Raw genomic sequence first — 12013 nt, forward strand, 5'->3', positions numbered from 1 at the left:
TCTTAGGAACAAATCATGCAACACAATTTCGTTATTTAATTCAACCCCATCAGTTACAGTAAAATTTTTTGAAAGGATTAAATAATGAATAATGATTTCTTATGAATAAAATAGCCCCATTAAGTTTACGAAAACTTAACTAGTGATGAACATTGAAAACTTTTTAGATTTCTGCCCTCCCTCTTGTAGTTTACTTACTTATGACCCTGGGTCACTGTAATTGTACCTGTTGGGACCCATTAAGCACCAAAATATTTGTAGAGTGAATGCTTCATAGTTTGTTACTGTGGACATATTGCTGTAGCACAAGTATTAAATTTGAACTGAAGATGGATGTAACGTAATATTTTATTACAGTGCTGGACTTCTTAGTTTTCTTTTCAATATACATTCCATGGAGAGGGGAAATTAAAGCTTGTGGTGGGATAGGCTTCATGATTTTGCACTGTGAAGGAAAGGCTTGTAATTTAGTCTTGGCCAGAGATTATATGGATCAGGTGTGATAATTTTGTGGCTAAAACGACTTAGAAGCCATTTTCAACTTATTTCCTGTGTTCTTGGACAAAGTGAAAGACAAAGTATGAGCAGACTTGGTATGTGATAATTGTTTATTGCTATTTATAAAACACTATTCCTCCGCCTCCCCAACCCTGGTCTGGCCCCCAGGGTACCTCTTCTTAGCAACAGCTCATGGAAGGTAGGATGAACCAAAACCGAAATGATGCACTCATACACTAACTCCATCATTCCCTCTGCTCTACCTTCGTTTGCCTTTTAATTTGGTCTTTCAGACCCCATGAGGAAAGGTTTTTGCATTTTGATTTAATGAATAGCTGCCACAGCTTATATTTATGCACTGGTGAAGGCAGCACATTCCTTTTTTTATAAACAAGATTTTAAAAAGTGTGAGAGTTAATGAATTGTAATATTGTAATATGCAGCCACATCTGAATAAATAAGTGAAACTATAGCTGTGTAATAATTTCTTATTACACATATTGATGAGTAATCTTTTTAGATGAGTTATCTTTACTGTGATTGTTATATGTTATACAAATGTGGAGCTTTTTTGGCACTAGAAATATGGATGGATGGTCGAAATTGTTTTAAAGTGGTCTTTACTGCTTAGCAGAACATGGGGCTGATTTCTGCTGCATTTATGATTCCTTTCTGGATTTATTCCAGTTTAGATTTAAATACATTAAAAGTGCCTGTGAATATGAGGAAATGTAGATCATTAAAACTGCATTTATTATGTAGCCTATTCTAACATTTAGACTGATTAATGAATTTCTATAGAGTAAAAATACACCTGATCCTACCAAATCACTTTCTAGATTTTATCGGCTGTCCTCTTGCCCCTGGGGTAGTCAAGGAATTCTTTTGTCCAGCGCTTGTTAATGATTTATGACATCAATGGTGTTTCTGTATTTTATTTGAATTAACCAATTTCTTGACACGTGTATATGTAGTTAGAAATCTGTATTGTAGTTTGCAGATGAGTATCATTTCCTGGGCAAAGAAAGCTCCTTAACAATTGTGACATGTTTTATATTAATTAAGGCAGACTTCCCCTACATAGTAATATAATACTTTAAGGTCATCTAATCAAGGGTTCTACACAATGATCAGGTAATTTAATTTTAAAATTACTTATGTAAATAGAAATGAGGGAAGTTACTGAATAATTCAAATATGGTGAGTCAACATTCAATTTTAATTTTCATTTTTGTCATTTCTTTTTTTCTTTTTTCTTTTTTTGAGACGGAGTCTTGCTCTGTCACCCAGGCTGGAGTGCAACGGTGCGATCTCTGCTCACTGCAACCTTTGCCTCCTGGGTTCAAGCGATTCTCCTGCCTCAGCCTCCCTGGTAGCTGGAATTACAGGTGTGTGCCACTACACGTGGCTAATTTTTGTATTTTTAGTAGAGGTGGGGTTTCACCCTGTTGGCCAGGCTGGTCTCGAGTTCCTGACCTCAGGTGATCTGTTCACCTTGGTCTCCTAGAGTGCTGGGATTACAGGCATGAGCCACTGTGCCTGGCAGTCTTGTTTCTTACATTGCTGGCATTACTCTAGTGGGTTAGCCATCATTCAGCTAATATTTATGGAGCATGCACTATGTACTGATGACAGATACTCAGTGGTAAAACAGACTTGATGCCTATCTTCACCAAGTTTAGGTTGCAGTGTTGGAAACAACTGAGAATTAAAAAAATACACAAAATATGATTACACATTGTGGTAAGTGATCTAAAGGGAAAATAACAATGGTTATGAAGTAAAATACCTTTGGTTTGAGATAAATGTAGAAAGATCAAGAGTGAGAGTGAGAGATCAAGAGAGAGACCTTGATTTCTTACTTGCTCCATCTATGTAGCGGGGAGCCATTTCCTATTTTGTCAGAATAGCTATGTGTGTGTGTTTGTGTGTGTATGTGTATGTAAATATATGTATAAAAAATCTATGTTATAGATGTATGTATGTGAAAATAGAAATATACACACACACACACCCCTATTTTCTCTACCTAATGGTAATATATTTCCATATGACTAAATATTCTCCCATAAAATTAATTTACTTGGCTATACCATAGTTTTTTGAAGGAGTAGCAGAAAATGTTTTTTCTTAATTTAAGATGTTCAATAAACAGATGAGCTGTGTGTTGTTAAAATTAAGTTTGTCTATTAATTCAAAATTATCTCCTTAGGAAAATGCCAACAATTGTGGTCATAGGTTATTCATATTTTAAAAGACTGTTTAATTTTTGTTTTGTTTGAGACAGAGTCTTTCTCCATTGCCAGGCACCAGGCTGGAGTGCAGTGGCGCAGTCTCAGCTCACTGCAACTCCACCTCCTGGGTTCAAGCAGTTCTCCTGCCTCAGCCTCCCGAGTAGCTGGGACTACAGGTGCATGCCACCACACCCAGCTACTTTTTGTATTTTTAGTAGAGATGGGGTTTTACCATGTTGGCCAGGATGGTCTCGATCTCTTGACCTCGTGATCCACGAGCCTCAGCCTACCAGAGTACTGGGATTACAAGGGTGAGCCACTGCGCCTGGCCAAGCCTTAAATACTTTAAGCATTCTGGTATGTGTTGCCAAATTGTTGGCATGCTTTATTCTTAGTATGTCACAGATTGGTTTAATGCAGCTTTGTTTTGCTAGTTGTGAGTCTCACCTTAGACAGCTAATGGTAAGAGTCATGGGAGTTAGTTCTGCGTGTTGGATATCTATTGGGTTTAAACCGATTTAAATCCTGTTCTTCTCATTTTGATTTATTAGAATAATAGTGAACCTTCTTTCAAGACATGTTTCTTCATATTCTTCCTGACTGATGTTGTTTAAATTTGGTTAGAGAGAAACTGTAAGAACACTTAAATGCATTGTGTAGTTTTCTATCTTCTGCTTGTTCTTTTTTCTGATTCAAGTTTAATACATCTGTCTTTTGTCCACTTTAAATCATTTCATGAAATTAATAACAGAAAAAATATATTAGCGGTGACAGACATAGTCTCACACTTGAGAGGTAATGCAGGTATTGCCAGGTACAGTGAATCTGAGTTGCTGAATTATTTACTTATGGTACTACTATTTTTATTGAGAAGTTTGGCTGAAAAGTATGTTTTGTCATTGAATTGTCAAATTTTTATTTCAAAAAAATTAGTTGTTTTCCTTTTCTTATTTAGTGTTAAATTCCTACTGTTATTTTCCCCCCCAGTTATGGGGTCTTGGTTCGTTGTCCCAGCTAGTCTTGAACTGTTGACCTCAAGCAATCTTCTTGTGTTATCCTTCCAAAATGGTAGGATTACAGGTGTGAGCCCCTCTGTACCCAGCCCCTGACCATATTGTTAACATTAGAAAATCAAAAATAGACTAAAAGCATTACTCTGTTGGTCTAGTTAGCTTTCAGTAGGTATTTTACCACTTTAGAAAGAATACCATAGAGTTTCAGGTGGCAGGTGACATATAATCAGAGTACATGGAGAGCAGGTTAGTGTTTATAACATGGCTGCTAAATAAATCAAGGTTTCATTTTTCCAGAGACTCACATTCAAAATTAGTATGACATACAGCATTTAAAAATATGGTAACCTAGAATATATTTGAAAATTGTTATTTTTGTTTCTCCCAGGTGAGAGTACCCTTGATATACTATGTAGAGCTTATTCTGGGAATTTTATTATGCATGCATAACTACTTTTAGATTTTTTTTTTTTGCCTTATTAACATCCCCTACTTCCCTTATTTTAAAACATTATTTTCTCATTAATATCTACTTACATTCCTACTAGTGTTTGACTTGTGCACAAAAGATGGAAGAGGGTAGGAGATGCTGTGTTTATCTCATATTCAGCATAAGTAGAAAAAGGTAAATGTCTTCAACATCAGTCAAATGGTACTTAATGCGGCCAGCATTTTGAAGCCTGAAGACAGCTAGTTCCATATTCAGACCCTTAAATTACTCATTATGTTCCTGTATGCTCAGTGGTTACAAAATTGAAAACCCAAAAGGCTGATGGGTAGGATATTGAATCTCGCATCACTTAAACTCCTTTTCCCTCCAGTTTACTATCCTTGTGACATCCGACAAGTCAGTTAGCATTTTTGTGCCTCAGTTTCTTATCCATGAATTAGAATATGATAATTCAAGTGGATGATTTACTTCCTAAGATTCATTCTGGGTTCAGGAAGCCTTCTAATTACCTTAACTTAGACATTTAAAAAGAAATAACTGAAAGACTCTCCAACAAGGAAATCAGTATATCTGAACATTTTAATGAAAACATTTAGGAGAAGGATTATATACAACAATATGCATCCATGCCATTTCTGTCTGCTTTTTTTTTTGAGACAGAGTCTTGCTCTGTTGCCCATACTGGAATGCAGTGGTATGATCTCTACTCACTGTAACCTCCACCTGTTGGGTTTAAGCAGTTCTCCTGCCTCAGTTTCCTGAGTAGCTGCGATTATAGACTTGCGCTGCCATGACTGACTAATTTTTATGTTTTTTTGTTTTTTTTTTTTGAGACAGAGTTTCGCTCTTGTTACGCAGGCTGGAGTGCAATGGCACGATCTCGGCTCACCGCAACCTCTGCCTCCTGGGTTCAGGCAATTCTCCTGCCTCAGCCTCCCGAGTAGCTGGGATTACAGGCACGTGCCACCAGGCCCACCTAATTTTTTTTTTTTTAATATTTTTAGTAGAGACGGGGTTTCACCATGTTGACCAGGATGGTCGCGATCGCTTGACCTCGTGATCCACCCACCTCAGCCTCCCAAAGTGCTGGGATTACAGGCTTGAGCCACCACGCCCGGCCTTAATTTTTATGTTTTTAGTAGAGATGGAATTTCACTATGTTGGCCAGGCTGGTTTGGAACTACTGATTTCAGGTGATCTGCCTGCCTCAGCCTCTGAAAGTGCTGGGATTACAGGCATGAGCTACCACGCCCGGCCTCTCTGCTTTCATATTTGATCATACAGACTCATACAAATATTTAGGTTCATAAAGAATTTAGATCTCTAAGAGTGTGCAGAGCCCTACTTTTATCTGATCTTCCTCAGATTTATCATTCATATGAAGTGTGACATGGAGTGTATGAATTCAGAACAAAATAACTTTGTCTACCCCTGAATACTAAAGAGTTCAATTTCATGCTGTTTTACATGACACAGCAGGAGTGGATTGTTTAATATCTGTAACTCTGAACTTCCACAACCTTTCTATCAGATATTCAGGTAAGTGTTGAGAAGCAGAAATTCTAAAAATAATTTCTACAGAGTCTTTTGGAGACCCTGGAGCAAACTATTTGAATCCATTTCCCTTCTTTTTGCATAGTTTTTCTTTGTCTATTTGAACAGTGCTCTCATGGGTCAGAAAGATTGAGTTTCTAGTTCCATACCTTAAATTGCTTTGTAATTGCCTTACTTTATAAGGGAGACATATCCTGGCACGGTGAAGCCTGCAAATATTCCAGAGAAATTAGTCTGAACCTATTAGAAGTAGGAGTAGGGGAGGAAAGTTACTTTGGAAAATTGTTAGCTAGGCTGGTTAAACTCTATCAGCACAGCACGATATCATGCGTAGAAGGCAAATGTAATGAGTCCCGGACGTTTATTCTCAGCTACAATTTCAGTTTGGTTCTGGGTCATAGATAAAGAAGATTGAGATGGAAGAAACATATTAAATGTATTGAATGTGGTTTTCTTTTGGAATTTCCACAGTAGATTAGGTAAGAGTGTAGGAGTGCTAGATTTGAATCTACCACAGTCTCTGTTACTTATTAGGTATGTGACCTTGAACTAATTAATGTGAGTCCCCTGAGCCTTTCTTTGTCTCCGTACATGTGTTTTTTTAAAGGTTATTTAACAAATATTTTTAACAGACTTTAATTCTCTAGGTACTTAAAATACACTTCTCAATAAGACAGACACTGTGTGTGCTCTCATGGTTAAGAATAGACTGGTGTATAAAGTCAGATGGGGCAAGGTATCTGAGATAATTCACAGTAATGGTTTATTAAAATTATAAGAAATTCAGGGCCAGGTGCAGTGGCGCATGCCTATAATCTCAGCACTTTGGGTGGGGCAGATGGATCACTCGAGGTCAGGAATTCGAGACCAGGTTGGCTAACGTTGAAATCCCGTCTCTACTAAAAATACAAAAATTAGCTGAGTGTGGTGGCACATGCCTATGATCCCAGCTACTTCATTGGCTGAGGCAGGAGAATTGCTTGAACCTGGGAGGGGAAAATTGCAGTGAGCTAAGATTGCGCCACTGCACTCCAGCCTGGCTGACAATGTGGAATCGTGTCTCAAAAGAAAAAAAAAAATATTAGTTATGGTTTCATACCTTTTTATTTTTTGAGACTAAAGTTCCTGAACTTGCAGAGATCTATGTTCTATGAGAGTGTAGTCTGAGGATTTAGAATACAATCATATGTCAGGCCTAATTAATGATTTTGGCCCTACTAGTTACCACCACCAGACATATACTTTGTTAAATAAGAGGTTTACTTTCATGCCTAACACTTAGTAGTGCTTTGTTACTTCTTAATATAGAAATAATGAATAATTATGTCATAATATAAATTAGAAATGATTGTTTAATAATATTCTTAATGTCTTCACTAACGTTAGGGTTGTTAGAAAACAATGAAATGTAGAATGTCCCTCTTCCATTTGTTCATAATATTATATATGATACTATTCAGCGGGCAACTTGTGTTAAAAACATAAACTTGTTCTCTTAAACCAGTGAATTGCTATTTCATTGAACATTTTGCATTTTAAAGTTTTATACACAGCCTCATGTTTTTATACCTTATATATTGGGGGATGTCGGGCCCTTTTGCTTTGTGTTGGATAGAATCTAGAATAGATGCCTTTTTTATTACTGTAGTTTTGATCTAATGTAATTTGATTGTGCCTCAAAGATAATTAGCTGATAACCTTTAAAAGCAATAACATTTTTGGGGGAGAGGAGGTGAGAGTTTTATTTTAAAATTTAGGGTGTTTAAAACTAAGTTTTTGCTTTTTAAATTATTTCGCGTTGTTTTGAGGAAATAGCAATAAATATGTTATTCTTTTTTTTTTGGTATAAACCTTTTTTTTTTGGTAAATATGTTTTTGGTGGCTATTCTAAAGGCTAGCATTTTAGATCTAAAGAATAGGATAGGACAGGATAGGTCTAAGGATATGGCATATACTCATGCATCACCACAAGATGACAGTATGTGTTTCATTTGAGCTTATTTATTTTTGAAACTGGGTTATGAGACTATTTTTTGTATTTTTTGGTAGAGACGGGGTTTTGACGTTCCCCAGGCTGGTCTAGAACTCCTGGGATCAAGCCGTACACCTGCCTTGGCCTCCCCAAACCACGTGCATGTTGCCATGTAATACCAAGCTCTTCTGTTAAAAGGAGGCCTATTTTGTTCTTTTTAAACACAGTGGAGAGCAAAGAAGTCACATGAGTTGAACCCTTGCCTTCATCTTATTTTACCTTATAGCATCCTACCTTTGGCACCTGGGTAGTATTAATTCTTGTTACGGGCATTTCCTCTCATTAATGCCTTACATCTACTGGGCCTCCAGTTTCAGTTTGCTCTAGATGTGAAGCCATGGAGTTGAGTCTGGTTGCCACATATTATGCAAACAGGAGCTTGAGGTATACTGCTCTCCCCTCTCCCACAACAGTGGCCTGGTCCTCTCAGGTTTTCTCAGTCCTCCTGAAGTCTGGGATTGCTCCTCCTGTTTGATTCTTCAGAACCACTGGGCACTTACTTCCCCTTGACCCTCAAGACCATTTGTTAGATGTGACATTCTGATTCTTATTTCCTTCGTTGCTTCCACTTTTTCAGTAAGGAAAATAAGATAACAGTAGAAACCTCTGTGTTCTTGTGGTCGGATTACCAAAAAGCAATTTATATAAGCCATATTGGGAATTTTAAAAATAGGCACTTAATATAGCATTTTCAGCAACATTTTATAAGAACACAAAGTTTAATTCTATTATCAGTCCTATGAGGATAGTTACCATTGTTACTCCCAGTTTTTTAGATGGGGGAACTGAGGCATGGAGAAGTCAAATAAGTTGCTCAAGATTTCATAGCTTGTCATTGTTGAAGCTGGAGTTTGAATCCAGTCTTTTAAGCACTATTTGCATCATGGGACTTACAGTTTCCTAGCAAATTGACATGGTGTTATCTTTTCCTCATCTTCCATTGCATAATAATACCAAATAAACTTTAAAGGTATAATCTTACCTTTTTATGTTATCTTTTATACCATTACTGAGATTGTGATTGTTGGGTTTAGGTTATTTAGAAAAATTTAGTATAGGTGGGTTTCCTGTTCGATTTAATCCTGAAGAAATCTTAAGATGCATAGTAGCATGTTTCTGTACCTCCTAAAGTTTAGTTTGTTAGGGCTGCTGTAACAGCCCAATGAGTTTTTGTCCACTCAGTCATTCTGCATCTGTGGCTCTGTTCTTGGAGTCATTCCTTCATTTTTTCCTGTCTCTGTTCCTTTTGGTTCGGGCTGGCAGCATTTCTGCTGGTATAAATATCTTAAAATCCTTGTAAGTCTTCTGTGCATTTCATGGACATCCAAGCATCAAGTAAGACAGTCTCACACAGATCTCTCTTTTCCCCGGCTTCTGCTGACATGATTGGTTGGTTGGATCCATGAGTCACATGCCTAATCTGTTTAGCAATTTTTTTCCAGCAACACCATCCTCCTGTCTCCGAGCACATTCCTCTTTGACCATGGCTTATCTGCTGTTTCTGTTTAGGTTTCATGGCATCATCTCAGCAAACAAGATGAATATTAATCAGATCAAAGGTTTTTTTTCTGAGACATATTCCTCAGAAATAGTGTTCTGTACCTCTCCAGCTTATCTGCCCTAGGGATGTTACAGTTCTAATCATGATCAGGCCTCAATTAGTTCTTCAAAGTGGGGAGCATCACTCTTGTTCACTGTTTAGTTTTTCTTTGTGAAGCAACATTAGTAACACTTTAAGAAAGTTTCTGGTTTTTAAGTCCAAGCTTTCCCCCACCTATAGTCAAAAGATTACATCTTAAATTAAAATATCTTTCAATTTTTCAGGATCCTCATTTTCTATATTCCAATGGCAAGATAATTGTAGCAAGGTAACTTAGAACCCTCACTATGCATAACCAGTAATAGAAGGCAGTGGTATAGATAAATAGTATTAGCTTCAGAGGAACAATCGATACAATTTATATTCAGAGCTGAGGATGAGGTTTTGCTGGATAGCAGACTAGTATGCAGGAAAGTAGTGTGGTAGGAGGAAAATATGGAAGTAACGAAGTGTATGGGGCATTTGGGCTCCCATGACTTGAAAAGAATATTCATGTTGACTTACTATGGGAGTGAAACCTGAAAAATCTCTCTGGTGGAGTAAAATCTTGGAGCCCTTACTGCCAGGCTCATAAGTTTAGATCTTATTCTAAAGGAAAAGCAGGGTAATTACACCTTATTGAACATAGGAATGAAAGATTGTAAGATATTTGGGGGAGATGAAAGTAACAGCTATAACGAGGGATTGATGTTAGGAGAGAATACAGGCAGGGACATTAGCCTTGTTATGCCAGGATTCAAGGCCTGGCAGCATAGCTACAAGGATGCTGGCAGAAGGAATTGAGACAGGAGACACTGTACATGGAGACAGGTTGAACTTTTAGGGTTGAAGGAGTAGTGAGTATCTAGGAAATGTGGACTATGAATGTAAGAGATTAGAACTGTGGTATCATAGTGACAGTATGGTTTGAAGTTGAAGACAATAATTTTAGGTATTTTGAATGTAATGGCCCTTAGGACGAGAACTCTGTGGAGGGAGTTTGGGTTTAGATATTATTAAGACTTTGGAGTTAATTTGTATGGAGGTGATAATTGTATCACCAAGATGTCAAAAGTCTTATTGTGTCAGAACTGTTCAGTCAGTTTGTTATCAGGTATGTTAGATATTGTCAACGTGTATCAGTTAAATCCTTGGGATTATTTATGCACCACCATTTGAATGATAACATCCCTGTTGCATAGTGTTGGCCTAGACCTAATAAAACTTTGTGTGAAGTCTTTATAGAAAACTTGCTTAATAAGATGTTACTGATAACTGTAAGAATTAAAGGCATAGTAGATTTGAAGTAATTTTTCTTTGAACGTCTCTCACCTTTACCCTATGTCTTCATTTTAGTGGATATGTTTGTTGTTGCTGTTGATACTGTTGGATGTTACATGTGATGTGATGTAGAAAAGGCTATTGATTTGCTTCTAGTTTTGGGTTATCTTGTGAGGGTTTCTTAATAACCATGAATATAACAAAATATATCTTAGAGTAAATTTTTCTCAACTTATTGGTTAAAGTATTCTAATCACACATTAATTGGGTTGTTTTATTTTTGACATCCCAGGTTTTCAGCTTTACAGACCTTTCAGTGATCAGTTCATTGACACATCATTGTGATGGGCAGATAATCTTTCCGTTGCAGGCATGCTTCCAAATGAGCACTCTTTCCTTTTAGTTTTTCTTGGTATATAGTTTCCTGTGAGGTCCACAAATCATTTTCCCATCTTATTTTCCTGCTTATAAATGTGAATGTATAGATTCTCATCTCTGTTCTGAAGAAATAGGGTTTATCATCCACTGGATGTTTGATAATGTAACACATTATCCTCTATTATGTGTTTCAGTGCACTTGCAGAAAAGACATGGTGAAAATTTCAATGGATATCTTTGTGAGGAAATTTCAGCCAGACAGATACCAGCTTTGGAAACAAGGAAAGGATATATACACCATTGATCACACGAAGCCTACTCCAGCATCCACTCCTGAAGTAAAAGCATGGCTGCAGAGGAGGAGGAAAGTAAGAAAAGCATCCCGGAGGTAATGACCCCTCACCCTACTGACCCCCCCTTACCTATAGTGTTTTCTCAATTAAAATGGGTCATTGGATGTGGTGTTCTGAAAGGCGATTCACTTGCTTTTTCTATTTATTAATCATAACTTTACTTAATGCCTTCCTGAAAATGTGAGACAAATTATTTTTAATTCTTAGATGTGTAATAAATATAATGTAGGAAGAGATATATATTTATTTTGTTTGAGAATATTCCTGAAGTTGCTCTACATGGCAAATAGAATGATCTAGAACTTATTAGACCACTTACACTAATGTCTTTTATGGTTGTATTGTTCCTTTCTGTGTATTTTTATGTTTTAATCAGTAACTTGGTTTTCCACTTTTTCATTTTGCCACCATTTTTCTTTTTGACTTTAGTGGTTATCTTCTTCATTTGTCCAACATCTGAGGTACTACTCTCATCTGGAGGCGTATATTTTACCACATTTTATGCACTTGGTTTCATTCTTTTATAAGATGTAAAACACTGCAATATGGTATTTCTGTAACATGCTTATCCTTGCGAACTTTATTCTCCATTCCATCTTTGTGGCCAGGGCCATTTCAAAAGCTTTTAGTTCCGCTGTGT

General features: G+C 36.9%; 1 protein-coding gene across 7 annotated transcripts in view; it reads left to right on the forward strand.

Annotated features, from left to right (window-relative positions):
• The window catches only part of KDM4C (lysine demethylase 4C), a 418510-nt gene that overhangs the window by 216569 nt on the left and 189928 nt on the right, over positions 1-12013 (forward strand). For all 7 annotated transcript variants that reach the window (XM_035305424.3, XM_035305451.3, XM_078368791.1 and 4 more), the window contains exon 9: positions 11215-11408. In XM_035305424.3, the coding sequence (XP_035161315.3) occupies positions 11215-11408 (194 nt within the window). The remainder of the gene's footprint in view (positions 1-11214; positions 11409-12013) is intronic.

This window comes from Callithrix jacchus, chromosome 1, assembly GCF_049354715.1.
Source record: "Callithrix jacchus isolate 240 chromosome 1, calJac240_pri, whole genome shotgun sequence".
NCBI classification, from domain to species: Eukaryota; Metazoa; Chordata; class Mammalia; order Primates; family Cebidae; genus Callithrix; species Callithrix jacchus.